Here is a 17,677-nt window from a genome sequence, read left to right as displayed (position 1 = left end):
CCGCTTCTGGTTTCTGTTCTTTCTCTTCTATGCCCTGGCCGCTTCTCTCCTCTGCCCCCTTTCTCTACGGACTTTAGGGCAGGCAGAGACCTGCAGGAAGAGCACCCTGTCATCATTTGCAGCCTTTTTCTGGCTGTTCAGTTCCTAGAAGTCTCAGAGTTAATCAGAATTGAAAAGAAAAAATCGAGGTGGCACTGAGATACCATGAAACTAACATGTTTAGGCATCCTAGTGGTGTTCATTACACGCACAGGCGCCATGGCGCTTTACTCACACAATTCCTCACCCTAAAAAATAACCCATCTCTAATGCAATCACTTCTCATTCCATCCTCCTCGTGGCCTCAGTCTGAAAAAATGTCCTGCTCTCCTGAACTGACAATTCTTGATATTTCAGATAAATGGACGCAGAAGACATTTTGCAATCTTTGTATCTGGCTTAATCAAGATTTTTAAAAATAGATTATTTGATTTCTTTCAAAGGGGACCAATAGAGAGAGAAGGAGAGACAGAGAAAACATCTTCCATCTGATGGTTCATTGCCCAGATGCCCACAGGAGCCAGCTGGGCCAGGCCCAAGGCAGGAGCCTGAACTCAAGTGTGTGAACCATGGGCATCGTCCGCTGCCTCCCATGGCATACACGGGCAAGAGCCAGGACTCTATCCCAGGCACTTTGGTATGAAATACAGGCATTTAAGAGACAGTTACAAAGAAAAGGAGAGAGGTGCAGAGAGAGAGAGACCCCGGATGACTCAAAGGCCCCTGGGTGAAGCAAGCCAAAGCCTGGAATCTGAAACTCATCCAGGTCTCCTGCAAGGGTACACTGCACGGGTGGGGGATGAATTCTCAAGATCATTAGCAGGGACTGGAACTGGCATCCCTAAGGGATGCGTAACTGACCGTGCCGCAGTGCTGGTTCCCTCAAGGATTCTGCATGTAAACAAATCAATAAGGATTACGAGTTGATGTAGTAGCATCTAAACATTATAAAAGAGAAACAATGGGCACGGCATGGTAGCATAGTGGCCGAAGTCCTCGCCTTGCACACCCCGGGATCCCATATGGGCGCCAGTTCTAACCCCGGCAGCTCCACTTCCCATCCAGCTCCCTGTCTGTGGCCTGGGTAAGCAGTTGAGGACGGCTCAAAGCCTTGGGACCCTGCACCCGCGTGGGAGAGCCGGAAGAAGCTCCTGGCTCCTGGCTTAGTATTAGTGCAGCTCTGGCTGTAGCAGCTACTTGGGGAGTGAATCAATGGATGGAAGATCTTCCTCTCTATTTCTCTTCCTCTCAGTATATCTGACTTTCCAATAAAAATAAAATAAATCTTAGGAAAAAAAAAAAAAAGACAGAGAGCAGCAATGACCAGAGCCCAGTATGACAGCTCAGTGGTTAAAATCTTGTCTTGCATGTGTCAGAATCTCATATGGGCCCCAGTTCTAATTCTGGCAGCTCTGCTTCCCATCCAGCTCCCTGCTTGTGCCCTGGGAAAGCGGTTGAGGACAGTCCAAGTCCTTGGGACCCTGTACCTGTGTGGGAGACCTGGAAGAGGCTCCTGGCTCCTGGCTTCAGATCGGCTCAGCTCTGGCTGTTATAGCCACTTGGAAAGTGAAGCAGAGAATGGAAGATCTTTATCTCAGTCTCTCCTTCTGTTTGTAAATCTGCCTTTCCAATTAAATAAATCTCTTTTAAAAAGAAAAGAAAAGAAAGCCAAAGGAGAACCAGCACAGGTTCTGAAAAAGCAAACCAAGGAGGAGAGGCTGCTCGTGTGGTTCCCAGGCTGCCTAAAGCAGGGCGACCCAACCCGGTGCCTGCAAGGACATCAAGCCACAGACTCACAGAACTTGGATCTGAGAATCTTTGACGATCTCTGGTCTCCATAGTTACCCAAACTTAACTTTAAACAGACCACCCACTTGGGGTTTTTCAGAATACTCATCCAAAACGCAGTCCTACAAGGGGTGTCGCATGAACTAACAGTGAAACACCTGCTAGGAAACCCTTCAGATGCCCACACCCTGCATCTGAGTCCCTGGGTTCAAGATCAGGCTCTGCTCCAAGTCCCAGCTTCCTGAAAGTGCATACTACGTGCTCACACAGTGTGTCTGATCCACCCCCCCTCCCAGGGAGCCCAGGATTCAGCTCTCAGAGCCAAGCTGCTGCCTGACACGGTCCTGGTCAGCGAGGGCAGCTGGGGAGTGAACCAGCAGATGAAAATCTCAGTTCTTCTTTGTCCCTTTCTCTTTCCTTTCCTCTGTCCTTTCTCCTTCGCAAAAACTTCGCATTTGCTAGTTCACTCCTCCAGGGCCGCAGGAGCCAGAGCATGCGCTGGGCGAGGGCGGGAGCGGGGTGCTAGCAAGAACCCCATCATCTGAGCCCTCTCCTCCCGTGATCTGCTTTGAAACTGGAGACAGCCTTGAACCCAGGCACTCCAAACGTGGGTGTCTTAACTCACTTGTCTAAACATCTACCCCTCTCCCCCAAGAACTTTGTGATAGTCATAGTTTATATTCTTTTTTTCTGTAAGATTTTATTTTATTTTTTTTATTGGAAAGTCAGATATATGGAGAGGAGGAGAGACAGAGAGGAAAATCTTCCATCTGATGATTCACTCTCCAAGTGAGCGCAACGGCTGTACCTGTGCCAATCCGAAGCCAGGAGCCAGGAGCCTCTTCTGGGTCTCCCATGCAAGTCATAAGCAGGAAGGTGGAAGGGAAGTGGGGCTGCTAGGATTAGAACCAGTGCCCATATTGGATCCTGGCACGTTCAAAGTGAGGACTTTAGCTGCTAGGCTATCACACAGGGCCCTACAGTTTGTATTCTTGAATCACCTTGTCTTTTAAATACATCAGCTATCCCAAGATATTGTTTATGTTATTGCTAACTCTTCAGCAAGAGAGTCTTTTTTCCATTTGCTGAGCCCCAGTGTTCATGTCTGAAAACAGAAATAACAGCAGGTCCCATCTCGTAGGCTTAAATGAGATAATACGTGCAGTGTGCCTAACACAGAACCTTGCCACAAAGTACATTTACAAGAGAAGTTAGCTGTTATCAGTATTGTTATTCGTTCACCTGTTATGCACAGAGAAACAGTTAACACAATGTCAAATAATGCAAAGGCACGCGGAGGAGGACAACAGAGAAGGCACAAAGCACAATCCTGCACGCGCGGGGCGGGGAGCGCTGGGCGCAGCAGCGGGGTAGCCGCTTGGGACACCCACACGGCTCTGGGTTCCAGGCTACGTTCTGCTTCTGATCCAGCTTCTTGGGATGCACACGCTGGGAGGCAGCCGACAGCACCTCGAGTTCTTGGGTTCCTGCCCGCTGCGAGGAAGATCCCGAGTTCGGCCTAACCCAGCTGTGCCTGCTGCAGGTATGTGAGAGTAATCCAATGAGCAATGCCTGTGTCTGTTCCTCCACCCTTCACGCCAAGTGAAATGAAATAAAAAGATGTACACTGATTGTATAACCCGTTCCCATCACTCATGCCATCTTTTTATGTGCTTGATCACATATGCATAAAATATAGGAAGTTCATTTTTTTTTCCCACCAAAAATAATTCTTGCTGCTTTAGTTCCTGGTCTAGTTCTGGGCTTTTGATAAGCGCTTGTTTACTGTTCTCTCATCCTCGAAGAGTCCTGGGCAGGTGCTGCCCTGCAGGAGTTGAGTGAGTAATTCCTGTCTGTGTGTCAAACCTATTCCTCCACCTCTTCACACCCCAGAAGAATTCAGTGATGGGGGCTAGCAGTGAACTGAGAAAAACAAAAATGGTGGAATGCAGAAGTTGCAGCACTCCAAAACCCACAGTGTTACCCACGCTCACCCCTTTTAGGGTTCTTTTAAAAACAACCAAGTATCGTATTGAACAATCCCCTGGGCGGCTCAAAATAGCAGCCTGCGGGATCACTGTCTCCCCACCGCGGCTCTCAGCAGCGCACGCCCTGAGACTTCCCAGGGAGAACTCGGCCCCACACGCTGACCAGAACGAAACTTCACCTTGGGTTTTTCGTGGTGATGAAGTGGTGCGAGTCCAGGTGTCCGCCAGCAGCCCGCTTTCCAAGTCACGTTGTTTTTGTGAAACATCAACGCACCAGGCTGAGCTGTGGTTTTTCAATAGAAGCTGGTGAGGAAAGAGGGCAGGCAGAAAGGAAAGTGACACTCGCTTGCTACAATCGCTACGCAGTTGCTTTCTAATCTCAGGAGCTCCAAATCCCCCCAGGAATTGAAAAGTGCTTTGGTCACTCTGAGAATCCTTTCTGTCCTTTAGAAAAAGAAGGGTAGAGAGGGAGGGTGGTTTCCTAAGAAGTGAAGTCTTTTCTGTACAGTCATGTCTCAGCATCCTCCAGATGCTTATATAAGATTGAAGCGACATCTCCATTTTATCTGTCCTCATTGCTTAGCCGCGAACCATCACTCAAATCAACCAGACTGCTCCTTTTTGTGGAAACAAAGCAAATCCTTACTGCTCTGCTCTGGCTCGTGCTGTGTCCATCACCTGGGAGCAGGACGAGAGATCCCAGCAGGCAGATGTGGTGCGTGACAGCGCCAGGCTTCCACATTCGCATGCAGGAGCTGAGACAGTCCTGTGACTCTCACCTGGGTGGCAGTTCTGAGTCCAGTGGTCCCCCGGAGTGGGGGTTCCCAATAAAACCTCACCAGAGGTCACCCCAGACCTGACTTCTATGTGTGACAGCCAGTGTGGAGTCTGGCTCAGTCTGTCACCCACATCAGCCTCCACCTGCACTGGTGGAATCTATATTTCACCTTTAAAATGTATGCAGTGCAGGGCCAGTGTGGGGCGCGGCGGCACCTGCACCTCACCCGAGTGCCTGGGTTTGAGTGCTGGCTCCACTTCCAAGTCCAGCTTCTTGTCAGTGTGCCCCTTGGGAGGCAACAGACGAAACAGCTCCCGTGCTTGATCTCTGCTCCCCCCCGCCCCTCCCCCGGGAATGCTGCTTTCACCTGGCTCAACTCTGTTATGGACATTTGCTAAAGAACCAGCAGACGAGCGATTTCTCACCGGACTCTCACGGATCTGTGTAAGCTGGAGGGGGGGGGAATTTTATTAATACTGTATGTGCACTGAAAAGCAAGCGTTTCAAGACAGAGGGAGCTCTCACAACAAACAAACAAAATACATAATGAATATGTTGCGTTTGGAATTTGCCAGCCCCACCTCAAATATAGTTTATGAAAAGGAAAGAAATCAATATGCACAAATGATTCTTTTTTGAACATTTTCTATTTAAAATTTACTTATTTTAATTGACAAAGTTAAGAAGGAAAGGCAGGGAGGCAGGTCTTCTAACTGCTGGCTCACTCCTCAGACGGCCACAACAGCCACAGCTGTGCTGGTCGGAAGCCAAGGATCAGAAGCTTCTTCTGGGTCCCCCACATGGGTTTCTGTGGATCGCAGCCTGGATCTTCAGAGTTACAACCCTGAAAGAAGCTAGGCATCCAGCGCCCCTGCCCATGACAGCCGCACCCACCTTCACTGGACCCAATCGGGGAGGAAGGCTGTTGGGGTCCCTGATGGTGACGATGCTGCTGGGGGAGGAGCCCAGAAGGGCAAGTTGAAATTTGAATGTCAGGGACCAGTGCACTGTCAGACCAAGGCAACAGCACAGTGCGGCTTGAGGCAAGATTCCCTTGTTCTAGAAGACTCCCAAGAGCAGCGATGGCAGCCGTGGAGGAGCCCTTCAGGTACTGGGGCAGCGTCTTCGCGGGTGGCTGCACTGTCTTTTCGTCTCTGCAGATCTGAGTCCAGGAGGGTGGCTGCCCCTCTCTCCTGTCTCTCTCTACTCACAGCATCTGCTGGATCTGTGGCCAAATTTGTTTTTGTCTGGATCTGATTCTTTATGTCTCCTGTATAGCTTTCTTGTGTTCTCAGCCTACTTCTGTTCCATGCCTTGCTGGTAACAAAGTCATCATGTACTGACTTGCCCTGAAATTGCTGCCACAGTCAGACTCAGTTTATGGTCACCAGGTGACCAGACCTAAGCCTTAGGGACTCAAACCAGGAGATGGTCATAGCAATAACAGACTAAAATCAAGAGTGGCAATTTTCATCATGATTTTGTAAATATTTTCTTGTAGCCAAAACTTTCCTAGGAGAGGCATTGCAACAATGCAGCCATAGTATGGAGCTGTGTACTTTTTAAAAGAACATCAGAATTTTTAAATTAAGTGCTTGAAAGTCATTACGATTATGTTGATTATAAAGAGAAAGTTTCACTCAGGTAAGTTGCTTAATGGGACAGATCTATGTTAGGAAGTTAGTGACTTTTTTCTGTATAATCAATCTTTTCACTTGTTCAGATATGACTTAGTCACTTCCTAAATGGGGACACTGTACAGTATTCAAATCATTTTCAAGTGCTGTTTGTGGTCCCTTATTATCACAGCCCGTACTCGATGGCTCCTTGCATGATTGCTATTGACAGGCGACGAGCATGTACTTTTACAAAGAATTTAGAGTACAGAGTGAAGATTTTTCAGAGCAGATGAAATACCCTTAAGAAAATTCCTCTTGGAAACAGAAAGTTGTCCAATGTCTCCTCAGCTGACAGTGAGATCTTGAAAACTAAATCCAGGCAATTTTTCGTAAGTGTACATTCTCCCAAAACCTTTTTGGAGACTGCATCCTGTGCAAAAATTAAAAAAAAAAAAAAAAGTTGCATGAAAGTCAACTTAACGATTAACTTCATTTTCTATGAACTTCCTGAATACCCTGGTTTTGGGCCCAGAGAGGGGCCCATGGAAATGGCTCCGAGGACAGTCTGCAGCGCGAAAGGCAAGGCAGTGGCTGAAATTCAGAGAAAGAGCAGGTGGCAGGGATGCAGTCCAACGGGAGGAAAAGGGCCTTCGGGGTTGAGGAAGGCGGTGCCAGCAGAGCTCCTGAGCCGAGGGCACAGATGATGGCCCTCGTGGGTTTATTTTTAACCCATTACTTCTGCGTGGTGATGCTTGGGGACGCAACCAAGGTTCTGCCTCGGGAGGCACAGCTGTCCAGCGCAGCTGTCAACACGCAGGCCAGAAAAGCCTGCCCGGGCAGCCAGAACAGGGTGTCGGAGACGGGGGTGGGGGGCCCGGCTACAGCTGGAGGAGATGAGGAGTGGGCACAAGCACGCAGCCGCCTGCACTCCAAGTGGCGGCTCGCGGCAGCCAACGGGAGAGCTCGGCTAACGTTCCCACCGACTTGCACACAACAGCGCACATGAATTCTCTGCCTGTGTCATCATCCCCTTGTCTATTCCCGGGAACACGTGCCTGTCCCAGAATGACCAGACAGCCATTCCTCCTCCCCTTTCCCTAATCCAGAGAAAAAAACTACAATAATGCCTTCCTTGGCCTCATCGTCTGCACAGACCGGCACGGTGGGTTAACTGTGTTTAAACCTGACTGGGCCACAAAGAGAGGGTTGTTTGTTTGTTTGTTTGCTTTCTGTATTAAAATTAAACATCTCTCAGGCTGGGCTGATGTGATGGTGCTTCAAAAAAAAATTCCATTTTCATGGAAAATGAAATTAAGAGATATATTTACTTCCTGTAAAATGTGTTGATATCTGGGACCAGTCTTATTCATTACAGGCGGGCATGAACTCGTTAAAGACTGCTCATCTGCGTGGATTTTAAAGTTTTTTTTTTTTTTTTGCACCAAAGTAGGCTTATCCCATGCTAATTTCCATAAGCTTTTTGAAATATTCTCCTATAGGCTATGCGCTATTACAGTGGCTGAATAACAAATCATTACCAATTATAAATAAAATCAATAATTCCTGGGAATTGCTAAGTAGCTACTTGGGATTCCTGTCAGTTATACATTTTAGTTTTAAAAGTAACACGGTTGACTAATTCCCCTATCTTCCGATATAGCTAACATGTATACAGTGAAAATCTAATTCTTGGCCTCAAGGCGCTTTTCATGTGTGCAGAGGGAGACATAGAAACAGCTGGAATGCGCTGTCGTCCTAGCTAAGGCACTTGATAAGGCTGATCATTTTTAGCTAACTTATTTATCTTTAGATTTTTAGAAAAGATGTATTTATCTGAAAGGCAGAGTGACCGAGAGACCGAGACAACTCCCCAGCTGCTGGTTCACTCTGCAAATGGCTGCGCCAGCCAGGGAAGCTGGGAGGGGCGCAGGGGGGGCCAGGAAGAAGGAAGTCCCTTGCTCCCTCGTGGCTGGCCCATGGCTGAGCAGTGAAGCCATCCTCTGCTGCCTTCCCAAGGGGCGCTGGCGAGGATGAGGTCTGGAAGGAGGCCAAAAGCCGGAGCAGCAGCAATGCTCCGATATGGGATGCCAGCACAGCAAGTGGCAGCTTCATCCACTGCACTGCTATGCTGCCCACCATAGTTAACAGATTTTATTTTTATTATTATTTTTTTTAATTGGAAAGTCAGATCTACATACAGGAGGAGAGACACACAGAGAGAAAGATCTTCTGTGTGCTGATTCACATCCCAAGTGGCCTCAAGTGAGCCAATCTGAAGTCAGGACCAGGAGCCTCTTCTAGGTCTCCCATGCAGGTGCAGGGTCCCAAGCAAGGCTTTGGACCGTCCTCTGCTTTCCCAGGTCACAAGCAGGGAGCTGAATGGGAAGTGGAGCCGCTGGAATTAGAACTGGTGCCCATATGGGATCCCGGCATGTTTAAGGCGAGGACTTTAACCACTATGCTACCGCGCCAGGTCCCACAATAGTTAACTTTTAAGATTTATTTTGAATTTTTGTAAGTCAGAGTTACGGAGAGAGAGAGGGAGACACAGACACATATGAGGGGTGGAGCGGTGTGGGGAAGAGATCTTCCTTTCACTGGTTCATGCCCCCCAGTCACCCACAATGGCCAGCAATGGGCCAGGTTGAAGCCGCAAACTTCTCTCATCTCCCGTGTGGGTACCAGGGATGCAAGCACTTGGCTCATGTGCTGCTGTTCTTCCCAGGCCGTAAGTGGGAAACTGGATGAGAAGTGGAGCAGCTGATACACACCAGTGCTTGTACAGGATGCTGGTGGTGCAGGCAGCGGCATGACCTGCTGGCCACAATGCTGGCCCGCATGGTCGTTAACTTTTAGAGACCATTACATCAGCAAAATGTGGCTTCTTGGACTATACAGCATTTTCACAAAATTCATGGAAAATGTGCATTAGGAAAAAATATGCATAGATTTCAAGGTTTTTTTTTTTGTATCAAAATCAGCCCATGCTCTAATTTCATAGTACCTTTGTACACGATAGCCCCAAAGTGGACCTGTTCAAATGTTCACAGCGGGTGAGTCCAGCGCGCTGTGCAGTGGCAGCAGGGCATGCGCGGCAGGACGAAGGACTGGGCTGCAGAGGCCTGGCTGAGTGTCTGTCCTTGCCAAATCCAGGAGGTCTGACAGGAGGAGGAGACCTTGTGGGATGTCTGTCGCATTCTAGAACAGGAAAAGTCACGTTGCAGAGAGCCAATCAACGTTCCCAGGTGGAGGGGGCAGCACTAGAGGCCCTGGGTGGTGAAGATCCGGCGAGTGGGGGGCGGGGATGAGTGCCCTGCACCCAGCTGGCCGGAACGTTGCAGGATGTTTGTGTATGCCAGCATTCATGCAATCGCATGTTCTAAATCAATGAAGTTTGCCATATGCAAATTAAACCTCAGTATTTTAAAAAGAGAGAGAGAGAGAGAGAGAGAGAGAGAGAAGGTGAAAAAGGTTTCAATTCTGCCAGCAAACGGTATTCAAATTCTTGCCAAGGCCTTTACTTTCCAAGTCCTCTGAACGTCTGATTATGACCAGTAGGTGGCGGCACTGCCGCCACAAATTGGAAAAAACAGTATTTGTGGAAAGGACGAGGGTTAACCTCCAGATCCCACTTCAGCTTGAAGACACGCTGCACAGTTTGTTACTGTGTCCTCAGCTGTAACCGCAGCTCTTAATTTCTGGGAAGACGTCTGGGTTACTTGAGCGTATTCCCAAGCGTTCAATTCAATTTATAAGACATGAATGACACCACTGAGATCTTGAAAACAAAAAGACGCAATCAGTTCTGCTTGCAAAACATATGTCAAAATATTGATAGTACTGAGCTTGGCATGGGGCGCAGTCCACATTTACACACAAAGTTAGCATAATCCAAAGCACGCAACAGGTATGCGAAAAACTAGGGAAAACATACAGTTTTAAAAACAGTTATTTATTTACTGAAAAGTGTGACAGAGCGGGAGAGACAGACCCATGCTTGCATTTGCTGGTTCACTCCTGGGTCAGGCTGAAGCCAGCTCCTCCATCGGGGCGGCTGGGGTGCAAGTACTTGGGCCGTCTTCCACTGCCTTTCCAGAAACGCCAGCAGAGGCTGGATCAAAAGCCAAGAAACCAGGACCTGAACCAGTATTCTAATATGGGATTCAAGTGGTCCAACAGGCAGCTGAACTGCTACGCCAAATGCCAGTCCCAACAAAAAGATTAGTTAATACTTCAAAATCAAAACTTTGCGTTTTTCTGTGGCATTCACATTTGACAATAACGACACATGAAAAGCACATTTATAAAACTCTGTTTTCTGCTACCCCCGCCCCCCAAGCACAGAGAATCTAACTGGGATATCAGAGATGCCAGCCATTGACAAACAGGAAAGCGGTTGTTGTTAGTGCGAGAACGCCGCCCGAGTGGGCCAAAGCTGTGGTATAACACATTAAGACTCTGCTGCGGTGCCGGTCTCCCACATGGGCACCATTCATGTCCCAGCCGCTCCCCTTCCAATCCAGTTCCCTGGAAATGGCCTGGAAAAGCAGCAGAGGGTGGCCCGCGTCCTTGGGCCCCTGCGCTCACAACGTGGAATGTGTTTGTCATTCCAAGTCTTCAGCATTTAGAAGACAGGGCAGGGGGGGTTCCTCCTGGATGTCCCCCAGTGTTGGTCTTAAATAGAAGCAGGAGAAATGTGCGGCAGATTTCAGGTTCAGAAGGTCTCGCACCCAGCACAGGTATCAAGAACGCGTTCTCCGGTGTAACTGAAGCCGGGGCAGCGGAAGGAGAGCCGGGAAGGACGAGAGAATGGCCGGCCCGCCCATGTTTGTTGTCTCTCCTGCCTGCAGCCTCTGGATGAAGCAGAAGAAGTTTCTTTACCACTTCAAAAACGTCCGCTGGGCCAGGGGACGGCACGAGACTTACCTGTGCTACGTGGTCAAGCGGCGGGACAGCGCCACGTCCTTTTCGCTGGACTTTGGGCACCTTCGCAACCAGGTAGGCGTGAGCTCTTGCCTCCCACAGTTCAACGCTGACCCGTGGCCGCTGTAGGCCACTGCCACAGGTCTTAGACCACCTGCACTTACATCCGCACCCCCACTACGCGCTGCAAGTCCTCTCTTCACTTTCACATGTACCTACATCCAGAGCAGATCTATCCCAAAGCATGTCCTATGATGAGGGCTCAGGCATGCCGGGCCCTCTAACGCTTCCCGTGGAGCCAAAACAAAAGCCTACCTCCCTTCCCGCCCCCCCCCCCCCCCCCGGCCTAAGTTTTTTGAGATTAAGGTAAGAGGGCCTGGCGGCATGGCCTAACGGCTAAAGTCCTTGTCTTGAATGCGCCGGGATCCCATATGGGCGTCGGTTCTAATTCCCGCAGCTCCACTTCCCATCCAGCTCCCTGCTTGTGGCCTGGGAAAGCAGTTGAGGATGGCCCAAAGCTTTGGGACCCTAAACCCAGAAAAGGTTCCTGGTTCCTGGCTTTGGATCGGCGCAATACCGGCTATTGTGCTCACTTGGGGAGAGAATCATAAGACGGAAGATCTTCCCCTCTTTCTCTCCTCCTCTCTGTATATCTGACTTTGTAATAAAAATAAATAAAAATAAAAAAGAAGAGATTAAGGTAAGAGTATTTTTATCTAGGGGGAATGTCATTAGCTGAGAGAAAGAGAGAGAGAGGTTGATTCTCCATCCACTGGTTCACTCTCCAACAGTCAGGGCTGGGCCAGGCCAGAGCCAGGAGGCCCGAGCTTCTTCGGAGTCTGCCCCATGGGTGCTGGGGCCCAGAGGCTTGGGTCATCTGCCCCTGCTTTCCAGGCCATCAGCAGGGGAGCTGGATCAGAACTGGAGCGGCTGGGACTTGAACTGGCAACATAGGATGCTAACGTTGCATGGGCTTAACCCACTAAGCTATATGCTGACTTCTCAATTTTTTTAAATTGTACTTGCTTCTTCTAAAATCAGAGAGGCAGCGATCATCCTTCCTCCAGTTCACTCTCAAAGGCTGCGGCAGCTGAGCTGGGTCAGGTTGAAGCCGGGACCCCAGAACTGCACCTGGGGCACCCATGGGGGTAGCAGAGTTCCAATCATTGCGTCATCACCTGTTCCCTCAAAACCCAGGGGCACTCAGCTATGGCACATGGGTGTCCCAAGGAGCATCTGACCAAGACATCCACCCCAGGCAAGATTTGAAAAGTGATCACCAAAGCTTGTCTTTAGGATTTTTGAAAATTAACAGAAGAAAAAGCTGGGAAAAATTAACTGTGACTTAACTTGGCTTTCCAAATGACTTCTGTTCCTGGCTGTCTGATGAATTAACTCAGTCTTTTTTTTTTTTTAAGTTTTCTTTATTTTTATTGGAAAGGCAGATTTACACGGAGCTTGAGAGACAAAGAGAAAGATCTCTCATCCGCTGGTTCACTCCCCAAGTGCAGTAACAGCCAGCGCTGAGCTAATTCAAAGTCAGGAGCCAAGAGCCTCTTCTGGGACTCCCACATGGGTACTAAGAGCCCAAAGTTTTGGGGCCGTCCTCCTCTGCTTTCCCAGACCATAAGCAAGGAGCTGGATGGGAACTGGAGCAGCCAGGACATGAACCAGTGCCCACATGGGATCCCGGTGCTTGCAAGGGAAGGATTAGCCAATGAAGCTACTGCACCAGGCCCCAAGTGGACTGAAACATTCAGCTACCAGAGTCAACTGCATTTTAAAATAATATTTCCTCCAAGTCCAGCTAGGCGGACAAAGCTTCCCTGCGGCTGTCTCCTCCACCACTGAGAACTCTGTGACAGAAGGAACCCCAGGGAAGAATCCATTTGGGCGACATGTTGTCACCTGGCGGTTGCAAGGATATTTTAAGAAGTTCATGGAAAGGAGATTAAAAGCTTATTTTTCTATAAAAACAATTTGTAGATTCCCAGGTAAACAAGGGAATCTTTAAAAAATTACGAAAAATATAGATTTTGGAAAGCAGCTACGCGTGGATTTTTGCACCCAGATGAACCTCGCTTTTAAGTCAGGCTCTGCAGACGCACTGAAGAGCGCTTGTGTTTTCCTGTGCACCGTGTCTGTATTTGTACCGAGTCACTTCCCTTGCCATCATGACTTGATTCTCTAATCTCTTCCTTGTTTGGTGAATTGCTGTAGCTATTTATGGAACAGCGTGCTGGAAGCGTCACCAAGCACATCCATTTATCTCCAGTTCAACACCCCACCCACCACACCAGCCTGTTTCACTCACGGGAATGTGAAACCAACGCGAATTGGGCAACTTCTCTACGTCTTATGAATAGTGTAGCTGGGGAATGATCTCTTACTCTGGCATTAGTGACTAGAGCAAGACAAGGTGCATCTGCTGGTTACGTCGCACAGCACAGAGCTCTAGCCCCAGCTCCACTCCTGCATGCACCTTCCTCCCAGCGGCACTCTCGGAAACTGCACGTGGTGGCTCAGGTGGCTGCGTCCCTTACTATCCGGGACATGCCGACTGAATTCCACGCTCCTCTCCTGGCTTCCCCCAGGCCCGGGCAGATTCAGAGACTTGGGGAATGAAAAAGAGGATGGGAGGCGTGTGTAGACCACCATCAGGCTGCCACAGCTCACTCCCTCCAATCTCTCTCTCTTTCTCTCTCTCTCTCTGTCCTCCAGAATGGATGCCACGTGGAAATGGTCTTCCTACGCTTCATCTCCCACTGGGACCTGGACCCTGGCCGTTGCTACCGCGTCACCTGGTTCACCTCCTGGAGCCCCTGCTACGAATGTGCCCGGCACGTGGCTGACTTTCTCCAAGGCAACCCCAACCTCACCCTCAGGATCTTCACCGCCCGCCTTTACTTCTGCGAGGATCGCAAAGCCGAGCCCGAGGGGCTGCGGCGGCTGCATCGCGCAGGGGTCCAGCTGGGCATCATGACCTTCAAAGGTACCTAGGGCAGTGGGCATGGCTGGGGCCTCCACCTCGCAGGGCCGGGGTGAAGTCAGTGTGAGAAGGGGGGTGCGCCTCGCAGACAGGGCAGGAGGGAGCGGGGATCACTCCGGGGATCAAATGCTTGGCTAGAAGTCAATGATGAGATTCGGTAGCTTGAAGACGTGACCCTAGAGAAGTGAGGAAACGGGGCTGGAATTCCTCTTCTCTCCCTACAGTTGGGGACCTGACCCTAACTTATATCCTCTCTCTTTCTCTCTCCAGATTACTTTTACTGCTGGAATACTTTTGTGGAGAATCGTGAAAAAACTTTCAAGGGCTGGGAAGGACTGCATGAGAACTCGGTGCGTCTGTCCAGACAGCTCCGGCGCATTCTCTTGGTAAGCGTCTGTCGGGGTTCTTCCTCCAGGCTGCTTTGCTTTTCTTTTTTCCTTTTTTTTTTTTTGGAGGTGGGGGTAGGAGGGAGGCAGAGGGGGTGGGGTGACTCTCACAAATTATCCAATGAAAGCCTAATTGCACTTGGACTTGAATAATTCTGTTGGTTCCCACTTCGGGGCCATCGGCTAGGAGCTCTTGCTCGTTTGGCTCCTCCCTTCATATTGGTGTCTGTGTCTATCTCTCTCTCCTTGGATTCTATTTCTTCCCAAGTCTGAATTCTTTCCTGCACAGCAGTTCAGATGTCATCTGGGATGCCTGACTCTTGTAGCAGAGTGACTTGGGTTTAAATCCTGCCTCTCCTAACCCCAGCTTCCAGCTGGACGCCATGGGAGGCGGCAGGTGGACAGCTCAGTGGTTGGGTGCCTGCTGCCTAGCTATGTGGGAGACCTGGACAGAGTTCTAAGCTCCTGGCTTGGACCTGACCCAACCCCGCCACCGTGGGCATTGGGAGAGTGGTCCAGCCAGTGGAAGGTCTCTGTCTCTGCTCTTTTAAAAATTGCCTCTCGAGTATATAAAATTTTAAGATTTTAAAGCATTTCCCATCTCTTTTTCTTACTCCCTCCAGTGTTTACTTTCCTTGCAAAAATGCTGCACAGGCATTTGTGCAGTTTTAGAACCCCAGCCCACCGACTCAATATTGAAATCACTTGCCCAACTCACCTCTCTTTTCCCGCAGCCCCTTTACGAGGTTGATGACTTACGGGACGCATTTCGCACCTTGGGCCTCTGACTGCAACCTCCAGGCGTCCGCACACCACGGGACCCCTCTGCCGCAGCCGGGGCATAGAAGGAAAATTCTTGAAGTCCTCTCGCATTTCTATTCCTGCTCTCATTGTCTTCAAGCTTAGGGGAGAAACCATACACAATTATGTATGACTCTAAAAACATGGATTCTTGAAAACAGAGAAGAAACAGTTTACTGGGGTAAAAGCTACACCCGTTGCTGTTTTGAAGGTGACCATCTTTCCCCGCTGTGGGCAAGAGAAAAGCAAAAGTCCTGGGTTTGGGAGAGTAGACATCCTAAAGTGACAAAGTCCTATGACTTTGAGGCAGAATGAAAGCAGAAAGCAGCTCCTAACAGGTGTGCTGGGAGGATCGCGTGCTTTCCTGCAAGCCTCCTTCCTGATTCCCTGGACTTGTCAGTGGTGTTAGTCCTGTGTTTGTTTGTTTGTTTGTTTTACTTTCCCTCTGAGATTAGCCTTCAGGTAACCCAAACTCTTCCATCAGGCTGTGACTTAGAGAACCTCCGAATGAGAGAATCTGGGCGACTGAAACCCCAAGCCACCTTTCCCGAGCATTAGCATCCAAGCTTGTGCTGTGTTTTAAGAGCCTGGTTGGCGCGCGTTTTCACGTGTGTATGCTAGAGGATTTGGGGGTGGTGGAAGGAGCTGTGTATTCTATGTGGTCACTTGCAGATTATGCTAATCAAGGAGCTTCACATGTTATCTGGGGACTGTGGAGAAGGCAGCCGGATGTGCAGTTGACTCCTTGGACCAAATCCTTGGAAAACACAAACGTTTTAGAACAAGTCCCTCTATGAGAAACACCCATGGGCCCAGCATGATGACTCAGTGGCTAAATCCTCGCCTTGCGTGCACTGGGATCCCATATGGGCACCAGTTTGTGTCCCAGGTGCTCCACTTCCCATCCAGCTCCCTGCCTGCGAAAGCAGTGGAGGATGGCCCAAGACCTCAGGACCTTGCAGCTACACGGGAGACCCAGAAGAAACTCCTGGCTCCTGGCTTCGGATTGGCTCAACTCCAGCCATTGTGGCCATTTGGGGGAGTGAACCAGTGGATGGAAGAGCTTTCTCTCTGTATCTCCTTCTCTCTATAGACCTGCTTTTCCATAAAAATAAAGAAGTCCTTTAAAAAAGAGGAAGAAACACACCCATAAACTTCACATACCATGGCTAATGGACACTTTAAAGGGAAAGATCATAAGATCTGTTGACTCTGATGGGGTTTTTAACCTTAGCCATGACAAGCAGGTCAAGGTTTTCTACCGCTTATGTCTGTGTGGTGCTTCTCCCAAATATACAGCTATGCGTGAGTGTGACCAAAGAGATGAGTATTGCAAGGAAATCCTACTCTCTCCAGGAAAGTGGAGGGAGCCAAAGTGGGCTTCATATGAGTCCGTTGCAACAATCCTTGACAGAGACAAAAATATCAAGATGGTCATACTCCCCTTGAGCTTGTTACCTAGCAACCCTTGCTATGCAGATAAACAGAAGCCTTGCGCAATTTGTATACAAATTGTATCATATTCATCTTACTGTGTATACCTTTGTGAAAAGTAACTATTATAAATTGTCATTTCATGTATTCATTCTTACCTTGTATTATGTTATATAATGTCTCATTTTTTTTCATCCTAATTTTCTTCTTTGATATATTGAAATGAGCTCTTGGGGTCACATAGATTATAACTTTAGATCCTATTAACAGAGTGCAAAATCGTAGTATAGTCTGACAGTGTTATGGCATGGTTAGGAAGTGCTTGTCTGGGTTTTCAGTAAATTTTATGGCAGCAATTTGGGTTCTAGATCAGTGTTGGGTATTACTGAGTGCAGCGTTGGGAGGAGGGCTTGATTTGAGTCTCTGCTACTCTGCTTCCGATCCGCCTTCTCTTCCCTGACGGACAGGTGATGGCTCAGGTGTTTGAGTCCCTGCTACTGATGTGGGAGACTCAGATTAAGGCCCAGATGGAGTCCCAGGCCCTTGGCTTTGGCCTGGCCCAGTCCTGCCTGGTGCAGGGGTTTGGGCCTGGAACAATGGTTCAATGGCTAAACCCTTACCTTGCAAGCACCAGCATCCCATACGGGTTCTGGTTCATGTACTGGCTGCTCTGTTTCCCATTCAGCTCCCTGCGAATGCCCTGGGAAAGCAAGGGAGCTTAACCAAGGCCTTGGATGCCTGCCCCTATATGAGAGACCCACAAGAAGCTTCTGGCTCCTGGCTCCTGACTTCTGATCGGCTCAGCTCTGATACTTGTGGCCATTTGGAGAGTGAACCAGAAGATGCAAGACTTTTTTTTTCTCTGTCTCTCCTTTCTGTAGAACTCCTTTTCCAATAAAAATAAATCTTAAAAAGAAGAAGAGCCTGCTTGG

At 49.1% G+C, this 17,677-nt stretch overlaps 1 protein-coding gene across 1 annotated transcript; it reads left to right on the top strand.

Moving 5' to 3' along the window:
- The first annotated feature begins 5,617 nt into the window (after positions 1 to 5,617).
- Positions 5,618 to 16,154, top strand: AICDA (activation induced cytidine deaminase). Its single transcript, XM_040979030.1, has 5 exons — positions 5,618 to 5,701; positions 11,063 to 11,210; positions 13,857 to 14,127; positions 14,395 to 14,510; positions 15,245 to 16,154. The coding sequence occupies exons 1-5, from the start codon at positions 5,676 to 5,678 to the stop codon at positions 15,296 to 15,298; spliced, it is 615 nt and encodes a 204-aa protein (XP_040834964.1). The 5' UTR covers positions 5,618 to 5,675; the 3' UTR covers positions 15,299 to 16,154.
- The last annotated feature ends 1,523 nt before the right edge of the window (positions 16,155 to 17,677 follow it).

This window comes from Ochotona curzoniae, unplaced genomic scaffold (assembly GCF_017591425.1).
Source record: "Ochotona curzoniae isolate NIBS_2020 unplaced genomic scaffold, NIBS_Ocur_1.0 contig_2927, whole genome shotgun sequence".
NCBI lineage: Eukaryota > Metazoa > Chordata > Mammalia > Lagomorpha > Ochotonidae > Ochotona > Ochotona curzoniae.
This window is presented reverse-complemented; position numbering and strand designations above follow the sequence as displayed.

Coding starts and splice junctions, on each gene's coding strand:
- AICDA (XM_040979030.1), top strand. CDS start 5,676: ATGGCAGCCGTGGAGGAGCCCTTCAG. Junction 11,211..13,856: donor TTGGGCACCTTCGCAACCAG/GTAGGCGTGAGC, acceptor TCTGTCCTCCAG/AATGGATGCCACGTGGAAAT. Junction 14,511..15,244: donor AGCTCCGGCGCATTCTCTTG/GTAAGCGTCTGT, acceptor CTTTTCCCGCAG/CCCCTTTACGAGGTTGATGA.